At 56.0% G+C, this 20,048-nt stretch overlaps 10 protein-coding genes across 10 annotated transcripts; 5 read left to right on the plus strand and 5 right to left on the minus strand.

The window, feature by feature from the left end:
• Positions 1-5: 5 nt before the first annotated feature.
• On the plus strand, positions 6-1,738 carry B0H64DRAFT_400862 (uncharacterized protein). Its single transcript, XM_062804105.1, has 2 exons — positions 6-493; positions 558-1,738. The coding sequence occupies exons 1-2, from the start codon at positions 124-126 to the stop codon at positions 1,571-1,573; spliced, it is 1,386 nt and encodes a 461-aa protein (XP_062658007.1). The 5' UTR covers positions 6-123; the 3' UTR covers positions 1,574-1,738.
• Positions 1,739-1,785: 47 nt separating this feature from the next.
• B0H64DRAFT_188812 (P-loop containing nucleoside triphosphate hydrolase protein) lies at positions 1,786-4,498 on the plus strand. The gene is made up of 2 exons (XM_062799023.1): positions 1,786-3,915; positions 3,992-4,498. Exons 1-2 carry the CDS (start codon positions 1,996-1,998, stop codon positions 4,331-4,333), a joined length of 2,262 nt encoding a protein of 753 aa, XP_062658008.1. The 5' UTR covers positions 1,786-1,995; the 3' UTR covers positions 4,334-4,498.
• A 344-nt stretch (positions 4,499-4,842) lies between these two features.
• B0H64DRAFT_443575 (uncharacterized protein) lies at positions 4,843-5,784 on the minus strand (the record flags this gene model as incomplete). Its single annotated transcript, XM_062806720.1, has 4 exons — positions 4,843-4,891; positions 5,002-5,366; positions 5,438-5,445; positions 5,535-5,784. 4 exons carry the CDS (start codon positions 5,782-5,784, stop codon positions 4,843-4,845), a joined length of 672 nt encoding a protein of 223 aa, XP_062658009.1.
• An 818-nt stretch (positions 5,785-6,602) lies between these two features.
• Positions 6,603-7,117, minus strand: B0H64DRAFT_400865 (uncharacterized protein). Its single transcript, XM_062804106.1, has one exon. It carries the CDS (start codon positions 7,065-7,067, stop codon positions 6,819-6,821), a length of 249 nt encoding a protein of 82 aa, XP_062658010.1. The 5' UTR covers positions 7,068-7,117; the 3' UTR covers positions 6,603-6,818.
• Positions 7,118-7,518: 401 nt separating this feature from the next.
• On the plus strand, positions 7,519-8,760 carry B0H64DRAFT_188844 (uncharacterized protein). The gene is made up of 3 exons (XM_062799024.1): positions 7,519-7,717; positions 7,802-8,229; positions 8,330-8,760. Exons 1-3 carry the CDS (start codon positions 7,660-7,662, stop codon positions 8,711-8,713), a joined length of 870 nt encoding a protein of 289 aa, XP_062658011.1. The 5' UTR covers positions 7,519-7,659; the 3' UTR covers positions 8,714-8,760.
• A 987-nt stretch (positions 8,761-9,747) lies between these two features.
• Positions 9,748-11,495, plus strand: B0H64DRAFT_188867 (polysaccharide lyase family 1 protein). Its single transcript, XM_062799025.1, has 7 exons — positions 9,748-10,094; positions 10,155-10,330; positions 10,389-10,495; positions 10,554-10,672; positions 10,725-10,901; positions 10,976-11,083; positions 11,148-11,495. The coding sequence occupies exons 1-7, from the start codon at positions 9,949-9,951 to the stop codon at positions 11,305-11,307; spliced, it is 993 nt and encodes a 330-aa protein (XP_062658012.1). The 5' UTR covers positions 9,748-9,948; the 3' UTR covers positions 11,308-11,495.
• Positions 11,496-11,550: 55 nt separating this feature from the next.
• On the minus strand, positions 11,551-13,966 carry B0H64DRAFT_425299 (cytochrome P450). The gene is made up of 4 exons (XM_062805680.1): positions 13,305-13,966; positions 13,070-13,242; positions 12,766-13,009; positions 11,551-12,695 (listed from the first exon to the last, which is right to left on the minus strand). Exons 1-4 carry the CDS (start codon positions 13,477-13,479, stop codon positions 11,713-11,715), a joined length of 1,575 nt encoding a protein of 524 aa, XP_062658013.1. The 5' UTR covers positions 13,480-13,966; the 3' UTR covers positions 11,551-11,712.
• A 360-nt stretch (positions 13,967-14,326) lies between these two features.
• B0H64DRAFT_188882 (uncharacterized protein) lies at positions 14,327-14,877 on the minus strand. The gene has a single exon (XM_062799026.1). It carries the CDS (start codon positions 14,777-14,779, stop codon positions 14,390-14,392), a length of 390 nt encoding a protein of 129 aa, XP_062658014.1. The 5' UTR covers positions 14,780-14,877; the 3' UTR covers positions 14,327-14,389.
• Positions 14,640-15,975, minus strand: B0H64DRAFT_188926 (kinase-like domain-containing protein). Its single transcript, XM_062799028.1, has 2 exons — positions 14,981-15,975; positions 14,640-14,916 (listed from the first exon to the last, which is right to left on the minus strand). The coding sequence occupies exons 1-2, from the start codon at positions 15,707-15,709 to the stop codon at positions 14,890-14,892; spliced, it is 756 nt and encodes a 251-aa protein (XP_062658015.1). The 5' UTR covers positions 15,710-15,975; the 3' UTR covers positions 14,640-14,889.
• A 1,650-nt stretch (positions 15,976-17,625) lies between these two features.
• B0H64DRAFT_188895 (uncharacterized protein) lies at positions 17,626-19,420 on the plus strand. Its single transcript, XM_062799027.1, has 5 exons — positions 17,626-17,922; positions 17,985-18,354; positions 18,421-18,538; positions 18,596-18,660; positions 18,732-19,420. The coding sequence occupies exons 1-5, from the start codon at positions 17,773-17,775 to the stop codon at positions 19,295-19,297; spliced, it is 1,269 nt and encodes a 422-aa protein (XP_062658016.1). The 5' UTR covers positions 17,626-17,772; the 3' UTR covers positions 19,298-19,420.
• The last annotated feature ends 628 nt before the right edge of the window (positions 19,421-20,048 follow it).

Raw genomic sequence — 20,048 nt, forward strand, 5'->3', positions numbered from 1 at the left:
GTTCACTCCAACAGAGAGTCAAGCGCTCCGAGTCGTCGTCCGTCTCCTCACGACTCGATTCCACTCAGTCACACAGCCGGGGCCGCACTCGTCGGCGAAGTCAATTCTGCGTATCACCTCAGGATGTCGGCGCCCGCAAAGAAGGCAGGCCCGATTCAGGTTCCTAAACAACAGCGCGAACGCTTTGTGGTGCAATCAACATTACTTCGCTTGATCGACCCTGTTCGAGGGCAACCGACGAGAACATTCCTCGACGACAACCCAGATGGCGACACTTCAGGGGGCCAGCGGCTCAAACAGAAGTTCGTTGCCTCATTTGCTCTTATCTGTTCAACTTCCGGATCGGGAGCGGAAACAGCCTCGGCCGTCTGCTTGGAACAACATGTCCCGTCCGGAGCTGTCCTGCGTGTAGCCCGTAACCGCGGCTTGTCGCGGGAGGACCTGGCCGGCCTTCAAAAGGTACTGCAAATACTCCAAGAAATCGCTCGAAAGGGTAAGTATCTATTCCCCGAAATACCTAGTACTCCGAGGTTTTGCTGACGCAGCTTGCGATGCAGAAAAGCCATGCTTGCAAGGGGAGTCCGAAGTTCTCAGCCTGGTAGCCGAACTCGACAGAGGCCGAATTTTGCCAATGGCACTGAAGATTGAGAAGCAACGGATCGGCGATGTTGTACGAGAGGCGCACTCCAGGCTTCTTGCCGGTAAAGTGAAGCTAGAGCCAACGGCGGCAACGTCCGAGCTGACACTTTGGCTGGCGAGTTGCCCTTTCAAGGCCGAACGTGTGCAAGCCTGGGGTCCTGGGACCATTGCCACCCTCATTAACTGGGCAGCACAGGCGAGGTGGGACTATCCTCGGGAGCTAAGAGTACTCTTCGGGCTTGTGGACACAAAAATGCCGCCTTGGCTGGACAGCCTGCACAAGATCGCCCGCTATAAAGCCGCCGTCAAGTCCATGGTAAAGCTTGCGGCGAAGCAGCCCGAAGTCTTGGCAGGTATTCACGTTCAAGAGGTCAAGGCTCCGAGTTCGCTTAAATTCTTTGTCTCCAAAGAGAAAGCACACCTTCTGACAACTGTCGAGAGCCTCGTTGACAAAGGTGCCGCAGGGATGACCATGGAGCTGTTGAAAAAGCACTTGGGCACAGAGGATGTTGAAGGCCTGCTGCGCAAAGCATGCCACCAGGAACTGACCCTACACGCCGAAATGCAACTCGTCGTCTTTTACGAAGAGAACCCGAGCTTGGTTCCCCAGATGAAGTTCATGGGAACGAGCAAGAAGGCCTGCTTTGACTGCCACGAGTATCTGCTCCGTCATCCACTCGGACTACAGGTAGAGGCTTGTCACCAGAAGATATACTCGTCATGGATGCCGCCGCCGTACTACACAGAAGTCCGTGGAGTATACAACAAAAACACCCCATTTTGGCGACTCAGCAAAAGAATTGAGGAGTTGTTAAAGCGGGAGCTCAAGGTCGCCCTGACGGCTCCCCGGCGGCCCAAGACACAAGATTCGACTGCAGGCCCCTCCTTGACCAGAACGGCAACGGCACCGACGGAATGGGTACCTAGTTCCTAGGTACTAGGTTAGAGTGCGCGCGCAGCGCTTGACGATCAAGGTCGCGGGACATAGAATGCAATGACTTCCATGTTACTGGTGCACGTCGGACCTTTTCACAGGCTGCATGCAGCCTTGACCTTATTCGTCCGTTTACTGCAGACGCGGGCCAACAGCAGTGCAGAGATGCTGCAGCCAGTCTCGGTGAGCCCTGCGGGAGGCCTACCACATGTGGCTGGCCTTGCACATGTGGGTGGCCTCATCCATGTGGGTGGCCTGGCACATGTGGGTGGCATTGTACATGATATTCACGACCAGCACCTCTTCGGCGGGATTGGAAACTTGTGCCCGACCCCCCTCGAAATCAATACCGCCTCATCGTCCAGCCGCCCAGTCGACCACTTGTTGCATTCAATCCATCGCCATAGAAGTACGCTGTCTTCATGTTGGTACCTGAGGCAAAGATGCCGGACACAAACATCGCCGTGGGAGACCACCGGGACCTCCTGGACATCATCGACAGCCTTCGTTCGCAGGGAGTCAGCCACTATGTCGACCTACCTGAGATCATCGTCTGCGGGGACCAGTCTGCGGGGAAGAGTTCTGTCCTCGAGGCCATCTCCCGCATGCCATTCCCCACCAAGGACGGTCTCTGCACTCGTTTCGCCACCGAGCTGGTCCTTCGACGGGGCCCCGACACGAACACTAAAGTGTCCATCATTCCGAGCGAAACTCGATTTGGAGAGGATAGGGAAATCCTCAAGAGTTGGCAACCTAAAGCGGACATTGGCACGGAAGGGCTGGGCTCAGTGACGGAAGAGGCGGAGCGCGTCATGGCTGACCCGACTGCCGCCGCCACTGCCGCCGCCACTGCCGCCACCGCTGGCGGAAGCACCAGCAGAGGCAGGGAGTTCTTCGACGACATCCTCCGCGTCGAGCTCACCGGGCCAGAGCAGCCTCACCTCACCATGGTGGATCTCCCCGGCCTCTTCAGGAGGGGAAACAAGGAGCAATCCGACGCCGACGTCCACATCGTCCGCGACATGGTGGAGCGGTACATGGCGCGGCCGCGCAGCATCATCCTCACCGTTGTCTCGGCCAAGTACGAGTACGTCCTGCAGGACGTCACGTCGATGGCCAGACTTGCCGACCCAGAAGGGCTGCGCACCATGGGCCTCGTCACCAAGCCTGACACCTTGGACGTCGGCTCCGACTCGGAGAGTTACTTTGTTCGTCTGGCCCAGAACAAGGAGGAGGAGCTTCGTCTCGGCTGGCACGTTCTAAAAAACCGAAACTTCGACGAGCTTAAGCGCAGTGTTAGCTCGGCCGAACGCGACAAGATCGAGAGTGAGTTCTTCTCCAAAGGGTTGTGGGCTTCCATCGACGCCTCCCACTGCGGAGTGGCGGCCCTGAGGACGAGGCTCAGCGCGTTGTTGAGGGACCAGATTCTCGACCAGCTCGAGAGCCTTGTGCAGGATGTGAAGGTTGGCATTGACGACTGCGATGCTAGGTTGAAGCGACTGGGGCCAGAACGGGAAACCCGCCAGCAGCAGCTGAGCTACCTGCTGCGCGTCAGCGAGGAGTACACGTCGCTGGCGACGCAGGCGGTTGAGGGTACATACACCGCGTATCATTTCTTTGGCAAGCGGAAGGAGATCGACAAGTTCCGAAGAAGGTTGAGGGCCGTGGTGCAGTGCCGACTTCGTGAATTCGCCGATGAGATGCGGCTGAACGGCCAGAGCCAGTTCATCGTCGACTCGGAGGATGAGGATAGCAGAGACCGCGAAATCCGAGACTCGCCTCGGATCTCCCGGTCTGAATATGTAAAGGACGTTGCGAGTCGCCTCAAGTACAGCAAAGGTCGAGAACTTCCAGGTCTCTTCAACCCGCTAGTTGTTAGCGACCTATTCGTCGCGCAATGCGAGCCTTGGGAGAGGATTACGAGCCTCCTGGTGGAGGACATACTGGAAGCCGCGCATCAGACAACCCAGGAGATAGTCGAGCACATTACCGCGAGCGATGTTTCTGAAGGCGTTCTAAGATCTGTTCGCCAGGGAATCGAGGAGCTGAAGGTCGACCTGGACGCTCAAGTCCACGAGCTGCTTGATTCCGTCGTGCAGCATACCATCACGTACAATCCCCAGCTCACCGAGACCGTTCAGCGAATTCAGCAGGACAGACGCAGACGCAAGGTCCAAAAGCTAATCCGCCAGACGTTTGGACTGCACACCTTCGATGATGCGGACAAAAAGATCATGGTGAATCCAATACAGCTCTTGAACATTACTGGAGAGGGAGTCGAGCTCGACATGGAGCAGTTCGGGAGCGCTTTAGCGGTGGACTACATGGAGGCTTACTACGAGGTACTTCCCAAGTGTTTCCTTCAGTCCATCAAAGCCAACCAAATGGTGCTGACATAGGTATTCACTCCACTTTCAGGTAGCGTTGAGAAGGTTCATCGATGACGTGAGCGTCTTGGCGATTGAGAACCGTCTCGTTGACAAGATCCCGACACTTTATCGATCGAGCGGTTTCCCGGAGATGAGTGATGAGGACTTATCCCATCTCGCAGGAGAAACCCCAGAATCTTCCCAAGAGAGAAAACGTCTGGAAGCAAAACAAGCGATTCTCAGGACAGGGCTCCAGAGCTTGAAGAGCCTACAGAAGCGCGGCAATGTGGCCAAGCCGACCAAACAGGATCGTAAGGGGTTACCGGAGGATTCAGCAGGAACGTCCGCTCGGACACCAAGCCGGTCGGGAAGGTCCAGTGTTGATAGCTGACATACCCGGAAGTAAACACCTCACCTCTGGGTATGAAACAAGGAGGTACTTGTTGTTGGTCTATTCATTATGCATCCTACTTGTTGAGTGTTAAACGGGTGGACATCTACATCGAGGTTGGTTGGCAGTGAGGTGGCCAGGCGGGACGCGCCCAACACACTATACAATCAGGCATCTACGCCAACTCACTCAGGTAGTATTTTGAGGGGCATGACACGCAGGATTCTCAAGGTCTCAGGCTTGCACCTTCTTGTACCTTACTTTTCATTCAATACTGGCCTCCAGGGCCAAACTACCGGACCACGTATTCTCCCCCACCCCAGCACTCTATGCTACCCTTTCCCGCAAGACAAATAAGCGGCCCTGGCACTGTTTCCGACTACATGGCTCCTATCCGTACCCCAAAACACCACGTGATCTCAAGGGCCAGCCTCGATTCTGCGGGTTATTTGTATGACGGTGTAGGATATCAAAGTTGGTTGTCCCTTTGTCCCCAGGTGCCACCAGACTTAATCCGTGTACTTTGCCCTGGACTCACGGTAGAACTTTTCGAGGTCCCTACGCGGTTGTTTTTGTCAGTCTACTATCCCAAACCCGTTCCCAAATCCAAAAGAAATAAAAAGAAAAGCGAGATACTCGGTACTGAATTAGAAAGCGGGGTTGCTTACCACTCCTCGAACATCTCAAGGTCGTTCGCGTTCTTGAAGACATAGGTTTGGACCGCCACATTCTCGCCGTCGGCGAGCATGTTGTTTGGGAGCCTCTTAGTTATATTGGCAGTGACGGACCTCCGCACGTACCGGTCACCTGCAAATGCGTCCAGCTTCTTCAACTTCGGACCGGTAAGCCCCGTAATGACAATGCCACCGGTCGTGAGGCCCGGTTTCGGGGTGATGCCCGGCAGCTCGTTGTTTTTAACGCAGAGGCGCTGGTAGCCACCGATTGTGGCGGACTTGAAACCATGGTAATTGCGAGTTCTCGGGCCAGGGTTTTTATTTCCGTAGCAGACTTTGAAGAAGATTTCCTGTATGGACTATATAGTGGTTAGTTAGTAAGTAGTGTCCTGCTTGGAATCTAGGGGTGATAGTCTCCAGGCTGCTATACCAGTGGGCCTATCATATGAAAATGGTTAGCCGTTGGGTACAGACAGAAAACAGCACTAAAAGCTGCATGTACGAAGAGGTGTATAGCTTCTACGTACCATAAACGAAGACAGATATACAGCTTGAACTGCTAGCTTCGCTAGCTCCGTTACCGGCTTTGCTGCTGGTTCCGGTACTGGCTTTGGTGGTACCGGCTTTGCCGCTGGTTCCGGTACTAGTACTGGCTTTGGCGGTACCGGCTTTGCCGCTGGTTCCGGTACTGGATTTGGCGGTACCGGCTTTGCCGCTGGTTCCGGTACTGGTTTGAGCCTGAGCAGAAGCAGTGGGACGTGTGGTGTTCGGCGGCATGGTGAACGATGGTGAGCGATGGTGAGCGTTTGTCGGTAGTCAGTAGATGGCTTTTTGTACTAAGAGCTAGGAAATGTTAGGCGATAAAAGTTGGAGATGCTATGTAATGAACCAACCACCTTAGATGCTGTGCGATGAAGGTAGACACTGTTGATGTGTAGATGTTATTGTTGTTGTGTAGATGCTGTGCGATGAAAGCGCGACTATCTTGTGAAATGGGGAGTCTTTAATAGGTATTCAACTTCACCGAGTGTGGTCTATCTACCTAAGGTAGTGGGCTACTTGCATGCTTGCATGGCCGGCGCCAAGCGAGCCCCGATCGGAGGGTATCAAGGAGGCACAGCTCAGGCAACAAAACAATGAAACGGGCAGGCCACAGTTGTGAATTTTCAATCATGGATAAATTATGGATACCTACTTAGGTATCCCTTATAGACCGTTTCAGGTATCGGCTCACCGGTCCCTCGTAACTCTACCAATCATATCATTACCGAGATAGAAAGGAGCCCAAGAAAAGGCGGACACCGTAGGATATCGTATCGCCACGAATCACAGCCCTTAACCTATCAAGCCAAAGGTTGTAATAAGACGAGGTAAAGTCCGAGAATGTCTCTATTAGCGGCGCGACAGCGGGCAGCTAGGGGACGCCAAAGAGGGCAAGGATGAGGTATCCGGCGTGGCGAAACGGGTATCGGAGCGCGAGCGATATTGGCTAGCAAGCTACAGAATGAAGGGGGTAGGGGAAGGCAAAGGAGATGAGGAGATAGGGACCGAGCGAAGGCGATGAAGGGGGGAGAGAAGGTCGAGAGTATAAGAAAGGGACGTTGGGCAGGAGGGGCTCTATTTATACGGCGGGCACGGCGGGACCGTACGAGGACGCGAATCTAACGCAACGCTGGCCCTTCATTTCCCATCTTTTTCGAAGTCTTCGGCAGTAACCGCAATGCAGGAACTATCTCTTCAGGCTGTCACGCAACCTTCGAGGCCAAGGTCTGATGCGCTCAAGACATTCTCGCCTGATCAACCAATTCACCTCACTGATGAGAACGACGACGAACTTCCTTGACGTGGCGTTGACATAGCTGATAAACGCCAAGGAAGCAACCTATGTAAGGAGCAGGTAATAAATAGTAAGAGGCTGGCAAATCTATAGCGAGGAAGCTGATGGGCCTTAAAATAACGGTGACGACAGTAAAGACGGAGAAGACCCTGTTCAGCTCGATCCCCTTGGTGGCTCGCGAAACCATCTTGCCTTGTCTGCACCTCTTTTCAGAGTTCGGCATTTTTTGGCCAGGTGGACCGTCAGCCTTGCCCGCGTGGCATATTGATGAGTTGGTGGTCCCGTCGGTGCACGACATCTTGGCTGCAGGTCCATCAATCGAATCCCGCTCCCATCGACGCGGGATCGTGCTTGGAGCCAAGTCCGGCTCGGTCCCGACCCGTCTTACCCTACACCACGAATGGACAAAGCAAGACAAACTTCTTGCCCTGCCACCCAGGACGCGCGGTTCGTGCTACCGGATTGGCCCCATCAACAACCGACTTTGGTCGTGGCGCTGGCACAGCATAAAAAATCGATTGTCTTCGCGATGACTACCTACCTGAGCACAAAGTGAGGCCGCCTGCTAGTAGCCGGCAAACGCTCACAACTATGTGTAACTCTCCCCTCGTGCCGCAAGTATCGACTCGTGAATGTGGCGGCTTGTGAATGTGGCGTGCGCCTGTCCGGGCTGTTTCATAAATTCCCCTAACCCCCCTCCCTCGTGCCACCGTCGGAGTCCCGCTCCTCATCTCCACTCTATGCTCTCTTCCGCTCGAGCCAGAGGCACACACACACGCAGAACCCCGCCTTGAGATAAAGTCCCTAACGGCACAATGATTCAACATCACACATACCACCAGCTAGCCCTGCTGCTGGCCCTCTCATGGCTGGGTACGTCGTAGACGCCGCTCTCTCAACTCCCCTCCCCTCTTCCCTCCCAACACCCCCAACTAACCACCGACCAACCACCCACAGTCCTCACCGTATCCGCCCGCGGCGGCTACGGCAGCAGCGGTGGCGGCGACTGGAGCGGCAGCTCCACGACCGACCCCACCGACACGGACTCCAACACGGCAAGCAACAACCCCCCGCCCGACGACGCGACCTGGACCGGCGGCAGCGGATCCGGCACCGGCGGCGGCGCCTTCCCCCCCGGCGGCGCTGCGAGCGTCGACTTCGCGCAGCTGCTCGACTACCGGCGGATCCACGGCATCTTGGCGGCGTCGGCCATGGTGATCCTGTTCCCCGTCGGGTCGGTCATCCTGCGGGTCGTGCCGGGCCGGTTTGCGATCTGGGTGCATGCCGGGTTTCAGATGCTGGCGTGGGCGGTGTACGTGGCGGCGGTGGGGATCGGGATCTATTTGGTTAGTTTGGTGGATGGGGTGTTTCCGGGGGAGGGGTTTGTAAGTTTTTTTCCTTTTTCTTTTTTCTTTTGCGGTTTGGTTCGTTGGGGAGGGGGGGTTGTGGTCTGGTGAGGTGTTGTGCTGACTGGTTTGGTAATAGTTTGAAAGCCCGTCGACGAGGTACCACCCCATTATTGGGTTGGTCTTGCTGGTGTTGTTGGTTGTCCAGCCGGTGGTTGGTTTCATTCACCACAGAGTGTTCAAGAAGGTGCAGAAACGTCAGGTGTGGTCGTACGTGCATCTCACCATCGGGCGTGTTGGGATCAGCCTGGGCATTATCAACGGTGGCCTCGGGCTGTATCTTGCGGAAGCTTCGGCCTACCACAAGAGGGTGTACGCCATTGTCGCTGGTGTCATGTGGGGGTTGTGGATGGGTGTTGCCATCTGGGCTGAGGTGAGAAGGCTGAGGAAGAATCGGCAGGGCAAGGAGACGCCTGTGGTTGTTAAGGGTCCTTCTGGCAGCGGAAGGGTGAGCCAAGAGTAAGAAGATACAGGGTCTCGTTTGTCTCCCGGTTCAGACTGGTGTTGGTTGTATTGATGTTCAGCTTATCGCAATGAATACTAGTAACCTGTTTGCCTTAGTTCTTGAAGCTCTTGAACGGGATTGGAGTACAGAGGCGACGAGGCGACAAACTAGACATTGTGCGTATGTCCCATTGGTCTGCGAGAAACAAGTTGCGTGAGGTAAGCTGTTGCGGTCGATGATGCTGAGAGCCCCCTTTCCCTCCCGAGCCGTGGGTCAGACCGGGGCCTGGCTGTTCCACTCCCGAGACAACGCCATAATTAGTGCGTGGATACCTCCCCATCTGGAGCCCAGCGTTCCCTCTTGCAGACAGAGGCAGAAGCAGGCCGCATTTCCCCTCTCTGGCATGCGCTCCAAACTTAGAACGTAGGTTCCGGACGAGAATGACTCCGGAATCGCGCCAACCCGGTGTTGTCTTGTCTTGGAGGGTTGTCGAATGAGGACCACCCCGAGGAATTATCCCGTGTATTCTCAACCGTGACGTTCTGCATGTAGAGACTGAGGTTTAAATACGATATTCACCTTGTCGACTTGACTCGTGTATTCCAGTGTGGAAACGGAGAAAACGTGGGATTGGTGGGGAATTGAATCTTGGGCACCGAGGAGCGCAAGATAGCTTCCGAGCTTCCCCAACTGCCCGGTCCAGTGTGGACCGCCGCGGGAATAACTGCGTCGAAGCTGCGACCATGGCCTCGGGACATCGGTAGTATAACCTGCATAGGAAGAATGTGGGGAAGAGCGTGAAACAAACTACGTGGCCTTGGCGTGTCACATCGTGGAAATACGACGAGCATCGCAGATTAGAGGGCGATAATCAGAACTCTACAGCGGGTCCGGCACTCTTGGTCGTGTTTGTCGAAACAGTTTAGCACCTGACCCTCCTGGCCCTTCCAGGGGGGAGGCGGAGGGAGGCTGCCGAATGTGACTAGATTTGGAGATTCTCCGCCAAAGATTAGCTGAATGCTGCGGGCTTCGCGTGGAATCGTGCTCACCCCGACGCCGAGGGGCCGGAAAGCTTGACGACATCATGGAGAGATTCTGTCCATAAAAGCTGGGAGGCCCGGGTTCATCGTAGAAGTCGACTTCGTATCCAGCAGCCACATACTCGCCAAACTCCACCCCTTCTGGCACCGACGCCATTCAGACAGCTTCACTTGACTGTCATTTTCGTTCGATTGTCTCAACATCCACCCAACATGAAGCTTTTCGCTGTCGCCTCGCTTCTGGCCCTGGCCACGGCCTCGCCGACTCCTACCCAGCCCGAAGCTGGAACGCCTCGAATGGCAAAGAGGGCGGGAATCTCAGATGCGGCCAACATAGGATTCGCGACGCTCAACGGCGGGTAAGATAGTCGACCGTCTGAGACGCATAGGCAATGTGCTTACGGGTTCCCCGTGGTTAGGACGAAGGGAGGTGCGGGTGGTACCGTGACAACGGTGTCAACGCTAGCGCAGTTCACCGAGGCCGTCAACGAGAAGGTCAGCGACCCGGCCGTAATCTTTGTCCAGGGAGTCATCAGTGGCAACGAGAAGGTGCGGGTTGGCAGCAACAGGAGCATCATTGGTTTGCCTGGATCGGGTAAGCTTAACCATTTTCAAGCATTAGCGGTGATGGATTGAAACTTACAACTCCTCAGGCTTGAAGGGCATTGGCCTCCACTTCAGGCGCCAGAGCAACCTCATCGTGCGCAACCTTGTCTCCTCGTTCGTTGAGGCTGACCAGGGCGATGCGCTGAAAATCGAGGTACATACTCGGCCTTGTCCTTGACTGGTTACCCGACACCTAACGCTCTGACTGGTAGGGAAGCACCAATGTCTGGGTCGACCACTGCGAATTTTACTCGGCGCTCGTTGACGACAAGGACTTTTACGACGGGCTGGTGGACTCCTCGCATGGCTCTGACTTCGTCACCATTTCCCAGTATGTTTATTCCCCTTGTCTCCGCCTGGGTTCCAGAGCTGATATCCGCCAGCACCTACTTCCACGACCACTGGAAGGCTTCCCTCGCCGGACACAGCGACAGCAACGGGGACGAGGATTCGGGCAAGCTCCACGTCACGTACGCCAACAACCACTGGAAGGACATCAACTCGCGCGGCCCGTTGTTCCGGTTCGGCACGGGACACATCTACAACTCGTACTTTGAGAAGTAAGGCGCCCGCACTAGTGTCGATACACGCAGTTAAATGCGACAGGCAAGCTGACAGACTATCCACCACTTAGCATGGGCACGGCCATCAACACGCGCATGGGCGCTCAGGTGCTCGTTCAGAGCAACGTCTTCAAGAACGTGGAGGCTCCCGTTACCAGCCGCTACTCGGACGAGGTCGGGTAAGTTCGCGGTTTATTTATTTCGTGCGGTTGCGTTAAGGAGCAGTGGCTGACATGTTTCCAGATATGCCACGGTTATTGACACCGACCTCGGTGGTGGCGTAAACGATGCGCCGGAGGGGAATATGGCGACGGACTCGGTTGGGTACGAGTACTCGCTGCTCGGGTCGGGTGCGGTTGCAGGGACGGTGCCGGGTGAGGCTGGTGCTATTCTGACTTTTTAAGTCGAACCTGAAGTGGTGAGGAAGGAGTTGGAAATTGAAGAAGCAAGGTTGAGCTTTTGGACTGGAAGGACCAGATTTGAAGGGCCACTTTGTGGACTTGCCTGTGCTTAACAGAGGGAAGGAACAACCTGAAAGCGCTGCCTATTAGCTGCCAAAGCCATCAGGGCTAAATGAAATTAGTGAACCCATTTTTAAACTGAAGCTTCAAAGATGAACACGGAGGTGCGGCTGCGTTTGGGTTGCACGAAGACTCGACTTTGTGTTATTGTTACACACCATTAGCTTTATTTAGCCTCTTGATTACCTCCGCCAACATGTGTTATCAATCTGAATCTGGATCTCTACTCTACACGTACATGTACTCTGCTACCGACACAAGAAACACCATCTTCTCTCCTCCATTAATTACACCCTCATGCTGATCTTCGTAACCAGCCCCTTCTGTCTCGCAAACCATCTGCACAACACCTCCCACTCCTTGTTCGGATCCTCAAAATCGATCTCATACCGGTTCACCAGCGTGGCAACAATCTTGTACACCTCCACCAGCGCCAGATTCCGCCCGGTGCAGATGCGCGAGCCACCACCAAACGTCAAGTCCGCCGCGTGCATCTTCTGCAGCCGCACCTTAAAGTCCTCATCCGCCTCCCCCTCACCCTGCAACCAGCGGTCGGGGCGGAACGCCTCGGCATCCTCACCCCAAACCCCGACATTCCTCCCGACCACATACGCATTCAACCCGACCGCCGCACCGGCCGGCACATACCTTCCGTCGGGCAGCGTCAGCCCTTCCGCGGGCACGTAGCGCTCCAGCGGCATGCTGACGGCCGGGTGCAGGCGCATGGCCTCGCGCACGACGGCTTCAAGATAGGGCAGCTGGCGGGCGGCGGCGTAGGGGGCGGGACGGTCGCGGTCGAAGCCGGCGGCGCGCACCTCGGCGACGAGGCGGCGGTAGGTGTCCGGGTGGCGCAGGCAGAAGTAGAACACCGCGCGGATGGTGATGGCGGTCGTGTCGGCGCCCGCGAGCATGTTGACCAGCAGGTAGCCCATGATGATGCCGTCGTCGACGAGCTCTGGGTGCGCGACCTTGGAGTCGAGGAAGTGTTGCAGGTAGTCGGGCATGGAGGGGTTGAAGTTGGTGTCTTTTCCTTGCATGCGCGCGATGAGGGATTCGAGCGAGATGCGCGTGATGTTGCTGAGGTTGGGCGGGCCGATGCGCATGACCGGGTTCTTGTCGAGGAGGTAGTCCACCCAGGGGATCTGGCCGACCGCGCTGAAGTAGTCGAGCGCCTTGTCGGCGATGCTGATGGTCTGGTCGAAGTCGTGCCCGGCGTCCATGTAGCCGAAGCGCCGCGAGAAGGTTGCCGAGCTGATCAGGTCCCAGGCGTCTGTGAACCGGTGTTAGTCAGGGATGGTGTGGGCTTCATGGGAGGGGTGTGATGTGAGAGGAAGACTTACAGAAGCCTACCCATTCGCCAAGGTCACACGTCTTCTTGGGGTTGACGAAACGGTCATCGAGGTTCTTCATCAGGTCGGTGATGACAGTGTCCATGTGCGGCTCGAGGGCGAGCACGTGGCCGAGAGAGAAGTACTTGGCGACGGGACGCTTCATGCGGGCATGCTCGGCTTGGTCGGTGGTGCTGAACATGTGGAAGGTTTGCTTGCCGTTGACCATGGCCGAGTTGTTCTCATAGAACTCCGTCTGTCACGTCACGACCAGTCAGCCAACGCTTCATCTTGATATCCTCGTACTCCTTCTTACCTTGCGCCATTTTCCATCTGTGGTGTAGATGGTCTTGATGAGCTCCGGATAGTCGAGGTCGAGCAGGTTGGGCCCAATACGGACAACGGGGCCATATTGCTCGTGAAGCTTCTTCATCCGCAGATGATAGCTGCCGGACTGCACCTGGGCGACGCGCCAGAGGTTTGTGAACCCTAGTTTGGGGGCCGAGTAAGCATCCCGACGGTACGGGTATGGGGAAGAGAGCACGCAATACCTGCAAGAAATGGCCCGGGGTACTTTCGGAGGGGCGACGACGCCCAGGAGACGGTGAACCACGCGACGAGCGTGAGCGGAAGGACAAGGGCCGCAGCCAGCCACGAGACGGCGGGGGCGTTCAGCAACACCAGCCCCTGTCGCAGCAGGAGCGGTGACTCGAGAGAGGACGACATGTTGTCAAAAGGGTGATGGATGGGTGGCCGGCTTGAACCAGACAGAGAGCCCCTGGGCGCCACAAGAGCTTTCCACCGGGGGAGTGCCGGTGTGCTTTAATGTCTTCACAACTCCTCCACCGACGACCCCCTTAACACCAAGACGCTCATCCTTCCTTCGGAGTTGGTCCCAGCCAGGGGGACGCTAATGCAGGCAGTGCAGTTTGAGGACTGTGATCGATGAACCAGTCCACCTACCTAACCCGTTTCGCCACTGACAGAGACGTCCAGACTCTCACCATCGTTTCCGTGCAGACGCTGCTGGAGTTGATGGTGATGAGAATCGACAGAAGCAATATCAGGCATGCCCGGGCCCCGGGGGGCGAGCGAGCAGATGAGGCGGACGACTTGTGCGGCGCCGGAGCTGGTCGCCGACAATATCATTTCTGCTGTGGAGCAAAGGACCCAGCCAAGGCAGGCGTGCCAGCCGGGTCCAGACCCCCGGTGCGTGGGAAAAGCAACAACGGCACCACGGCATGGAGAGGAGGACTTCGTCTTCATCCCTGCCCTTACCCCGAGGAACGCCGCCCCTGTCTCAGGACGTTGTTGTCTGCCCGGTTCGAGCCGGTTCACGGAACCCGGCCGCGGACGCGACAAGCAATTGCCGCCCGAGCTAGCGGCGCTATTGCCGTGTTCATCAACGGCTGGATTGTCGGAATTCGGAAATCATTTGCTTCCCCACCGCGGAACCGGTTCTTGCCCCGTAGATCATTGCCTTCATCCTCGAATGGGACACTCACATTAACCCTTGCATGGGGTAAGAGTGGAAAGGATGGAAGGATTTTCAGGGTCCATGACTTCAAGTCTCCAACGAGGCACGCGAGGTTACCAACAGGTGGATTCCGCACACAACTCACACCGTCTCGCTTCATTACAAAAGAGAATGCAGTTTCGTGTTGATTAGGAAAGGGCAAGAGGCAGGTATTAACGAGAAAGGAATGCCCAGGTGACGCTTTTGATCATGGCTGAAACATTCCTCGGTAAACGATCTCCGCATGCGGCAGGACTTGTACATACATAAAGGTGATGGAAGAACTCGCATCCTGGGAGATGGGGACAGCCGTGCAGCCCCAAATGGGGAAGCTCCCCAGAAGCACCAACCAAGCTGCCAAGAAACCAACTCACCCTCCCGCGCCGGGGCGCTCTCCCCCTGTTTCCCCGAATCCTCCCCGTCTATTGCATGGCACGGTTTTGTTGCATGTCCGTGAATGTAACCAATTGCAAGGATAAAGTTTATGCTGTGGATCAACATTGATTTCATTTTCAAAATTTATGGATGAGAGAACATGAACCTGGCTCGGCGGAGAATTCTCCCAAATCCTTGAATACACCTACGCGCGAGGTGACGTTTGAGTGGGAATCAGATGGATATCACGGGCATGGGTGAGTTTGTTGGGCCTGGATCATGCGAGGCGTTAGTGACAATCGGAACCGCCGACGGGATGATCGCTGTCGTTCATACCTCCCACGTCAACTGCGAGTTGAGGAAATTGAGCATCTTGACCGTATCATCCTCCTCCTCACCTAGCGCCACGGACGGCCCCTTTCGCCTGTAGAAGGGGAATTCGAAATACTCCGGGTAGAAGCCGGCGTATTCCCAGTCCACGATGGCGGCAATCTTGAGGGTGGTCGGGTTGACGATGATGTTGTGCTGGGAGCAGTCGTTGTGGCAAAACACGTACTCGGCGTGATCAGATGGGCGGAGTTCCCAGTTGTCCCTCTCCGTCTCGCACAGTACCCGGTAAGGCGGTATCACAATTCCAGATGGCCCGCCCATGCGGTTCGACTTGAGGGTCTTGAGACGGGCCAGGTGGTTTTCCAGCTCGGCGATGACCACGTCCTTTTGGTGTTCCGGCAGGTCGGCCATGCTGACACCCTCGATGTATTGGGTGATGAGGTAATACGCATCATCGTCCTCGAAGTCGCAAAACAGAAGAGGAACAGGGATCTCGGTGTGCCGGTTTATGAAACGTAGCGTGTCGGCCTCGTTCTTGAGGGACTCCTTCCGTAACCGGGGATAGTGGGTCGTCCCTTGGGGGCCATGCAGGAACTCGCGGGGACGAAGGCAGCGTTTGATGAAGGCGTTGCCGCGGCGGTAATATTTCCTGTCGGTGCTGGTAGCCAAACACCCTTCCTCCGATCTCAGGCTCGGCTGCGGTACCAGTGATGGTTGTGGCCTCGGAGCAGCCATGCTGCCTGGCGTCGCTGGGATTTCACCCACGGTGTCGTTGTCATATGCTATCGGACGAGCGCTGCGGACGAGTCTGGCTGCGCGTGCCAACTGATCGAGCGACGGTTATTTCCATGGCAGAACGATCAGGGGCGCGGGGGGGAGGGTGGAGTGGACTTTGGGAGGGAGGGGAGGTCTCGTCGGTTTCTCGCTGCCGATCGCGGCTGCTGCAGGTCTGGTTGCAACATGTCGGGTTGGACGAGGGGAGACGAGGGGTACAGGGTGCGTTCCGAGTCGTTGCTGGTGTTACAGTGGTGGAATGCTCCCGCGACTGGGCTTGGCTTAACTGAAAAGTACCGCAGCCATTTTTGGGGGTCAGGACGTGAATGAGTGGAGCGAAGAGGCTCCTGTGTCCAGAAAGCAGAGTCCTTGGCTGAGCACAGGGGACTGTGTGTTGCCGGTCGGGTTCAACATACGGTAAACCCGGACGCCGTTGCAGTCTTCAAGCTCGGCAACGGTTGAAGAAAAAGAGAGAAAGGGGGGAAGGGGAAACCATGTTATTTTTAGTCAGGCCGTTATTGTTCATTAGCGAAACCGAAAACACGAAAACCCGCCGTTCCTTCCAGAAGCCAAATCTCCACGATTCAGTCTCCCGACCGATGCGAGTTTGGGATGGAAGGGACGGGACGGGAGAGCACACCCGTGTTCGCAGGCCGCCCGAGGCCACTGGAGAGGATTAAACACGCAGAATTCCACGTTTCGTTTGGCTGTTCTTCAAATCGCTGAGTTTATTTCCGAGAAATGCCCCACAGGAAGTTCCTGCAACCGCGTCGCAGTGTTACGGCAAACAAGAACTCTCGTGGTTCAACGTCGCTTCGGGACTGGAAGGAGCGGGGGGCGGGTTCGACGCCTACCAATGGCGGCATCGTTGCCTGGTCTTCGATTTGGCCGTTCTCCTGGTTCTGTTTTTCATTGGCCTTTTTGCCTCCTTATCTTCAGAATTTCCGAGATAGGCGCGGAAAACATGACCTGTCTCCCTCTCGTGGAGAGTGAAAAGCCTGCCGTCACCGGCTCGTCGTCGTGATATCTCGCGCCGCATGGCGAACGACGACTTCTTCCTCAAGTCCTCCCAAGCCTCGACTCATTTTGCAGTCTTTGCTTTCCAAGACCTGGGCACACTCCCACAGCAGAACAGAATACGAAGTGCCAAGTCGTTACACACAGTTGCCTCGTCGGGTTTCGGTTGCTGTGATGGATCCACAAATTCGACGCCCAAGACCGATAAAGATGGAGCGTCTTGCGACACTTGTGCAATCATTTACTCGATGCGTTCGCACAACCCCCGTGGAACACAATCCTGAAGTTCTTCGGTTAACTGCATAGGTACCCGGCAAGTTCCCCCCTGTCTCCGAATCCACTCACCATCCTCGTCTAACGGCGGAGCCCAACGCTCGGTTTCCGGAAGCTCTGCCGGTGGTGGCTTGGCTTTTCGACATGGGCCACTCCCAGCATTGGGAAAGGAGCGCGTCTCTCTTCATCACTGGCTCGAGACTGGATCGCCACCGTCTTTTGCTTTTTGTGGCTGGAGGATCCAAGAAGCAGGTGGAATTGCGTTCCCTGGAGACTGGAACCCCCTGACGGGAGGAGTGTGTGTCACTTTGAGTTCGAGCTCGACGAGGGTTGACGAGCGCTTGACGAGGGCCCGGCAACCTGGATGAGGCGCCGCCTGTGTCTCGGTCCTCGATTGAAAAATGCAGCTGATCCCAGATGGGAGTCAGGCGGCGCAGCATTATGCTTCTTTTTTCTCGACTTTCGAACTAGGGGTGCATATCGCTGGACGGATATGGTGGTAGGTGGCTTGGAATACTCCTCTTCAACTTCATCGGATAGGCTGGCTCGTGGTATTATAAGGAGTCGGGAGTCAAGGACAAGCGACGTCCTCCGTTTCAAGCCTGCGCTCTTTCCAACCCGATAATCCACTTTAGAGCACCGACACCCGCTCGTTTCGAAACCCGCCGTTCTGGTTGCCCTTCTCGTTACCATCCCCGTTTCCATTCCAGTTCCCGTCGCCAACAGCCGCCGAGATGGCTATAGGAGGCCAAGGCCCTTGGGCCATCGCAGTCATGTGGATTGTGACGGCCGTGACCTTCATCTTCGTGATCCTCCGCGCATACACACGGATTCGGGTAGTACAGAGTTACGGCGTGGACGACCATGTTTACAACTTTGCATTTGTAAGTCTCAGGCTCCACGGATTCATCGCAGAGCCGGCTGTTGACTCCCCCGCCCTTTCCAGTTCCTCCTTGTGTGCTACACCACGATGACAACCGTCTCGGCTCACTACGGATTCGGGCAACGCGTTGCCGAGATAGGCGACTTGGACGACCTGGCCAATACCATTCTCTTTGAGGCCATTGGACAAGTATTTGCCGTCATCGGTATGGCCGTGGCGAAGTGGTCGCTGGGTCTCTTCTTGCTGCGTCTTGTCACACAGGCATGGCACAAAATCGCCATCTGGGTCACCATGGGCAGTTTGATGGCGGCCTCCATCTCGGTCTGCTTCGTCTTCTGGCTGCAATGCACACCGCCAGCCTACCTGTACGACCGGCGCATTCCAGGTGGTTACTGCCACATTAACACGACCCCTGTATCTTTTACTCTGTGCAGTAAGTGGCCAGCCCATCCCCTCATTCATTTACACGCCCACATTGCTAACCGGGATCAACACACAGTTCTCTGCGTCATAGCAGACTTCTTTTTTGCCCTGTTCCCGTGGCTGTTCCTGTGGAAGCTCCAGATGAACCAACGCGAGAAGATGGTCATCGCGATAAGTCTGAGCTTGGGCCTGTTGTACGTTCCCCGTCCCCGTTGTTCAGCCTTTCTTCTCCATCTAACACCGTGACACAGCGCCGGGGCATGCGGTATCAAGCGCACAATCGAAGTCCCCAATCTCTCCAGCGCCGACTATCCCTGTAAGCACCCCCTCAATCTCCCATGCCACAGCGTGTTGGACCACCCCCTAACCCCACCACACAAAAAACAGATGACACAGTCGGCCTGATCGTCTGGTCCGCCGCCGAGATCGCCGTCACCATGGTCTGCATCGGCATCCCCATCTGCCGTCCGCTCTACAAGCAATGGCTCGACCGGATGCTCAGTTACGGGTACGGGTCCGGGGTCGGGTCGGGCGGATACCAAAAACAAAAGGGCCGCAGCGGCGAGGACAACTCCCACCGCGGGTACGGCCTGCGCACCTTTGGCGGCGGCACCATGCCGGGCCGCGCCCACCAAGCCGGGTCCCACCCCAACAACAACGCCGCCGGCGACAGCTCCAGCGATATCATCTCGGATACCGACAGCAAGGGGGGTGCCGGCGGTGCCGGCGCCGCGACCCTCTCGGGCGCCAAGGTGGGTATGGATGGTCCGTTTCACGAGGCGACGGCCGTCGGAGGGTTGGAGTGGAATGGGAGCGAGGAGGAGATCCTGGGGTCGGAGTCCAGGGTGAAGACGGCTGTGAGTGATGTCGAGGCGGGGAGGCATGGGCAGAGGCATGGGCAGAAGAAGCAGAGCATTCAGGTGACGGAGCAGTGGAGTGTCGACCGGACATAGGACATAGGTTCGTGAGGTGATAATGTTTGGGGAGACGGCAGGCTTTTGTGTTTAGGGGGGAGAGGGGATACGCGTGGGCTTAGACGATATATAGGGGGGTGGGGCCTACAACTGAAAACTAGACTCCTTGGGCGGGAGAGTGGAGGGAAGAAAAGCGATGTGGTGGGCAGGATGTGGTGCCGTTGACGGCGAACGCAGAGGTTTGCGTAGCCCTGGCTCGGAATTCCAAATACGAGGAAGATTTCTTCACCTGCCATCCCTTGCCTTGAAGTACTGATGGCTTTTATGCAGAGCAATGCATCTCCATTGCCAACCAGGTTTAGTACCCAGGAGGAGAGTTCTACAACAAATATCACCAACACACTTAGCGAGTTTCAAACAAGTCCGTCCATCGCCTAAGTCTACTTGGCACGTTGCCTCGGCCTTTCTTGAAAATTAAATTCCAACTTGTACATACCTCGACCCACTTGCTCAACTCACAGAAATGAGACAAAGCTAGTAGGCTTAGACAAAACTTCTCGCTGGACGGGTTTAGCCAGTTTAGGTCAGTAGGTACGTATCATCAAAGGGTGTCACAGCCTTTGAAATGGTACTTTCAAAGTTTGAATGTGCTGAGTACGTTGTAAGTTGCTCGTGAAATCGTAACTTGGTGGGAAGGGAATATAGGTTGCGCTGTTCCAGTTAGCTTTTCAACAGTCACAGCAAACCGCCTAGGTGGTGCAGTGGTAGGAGTGTGTACCAATCTAACTGC

The sequence above is a fragment of the Chaetomium fimeti genome, assembly GCF_033439085.1.
Source record: "Chaetomium fimeti strain CBS 168.71 chromosome Unknown B0H64scaffold_5, whole genome shotgun sequence".
Taxonomy (NCBI): domain Eukaryota; kingdom Fungi; phylum Ascomycota; class Sordariomycetes; order Sordariales; family Chaetomiaceae; genus Chaetomium; species Chaetomium fimeti.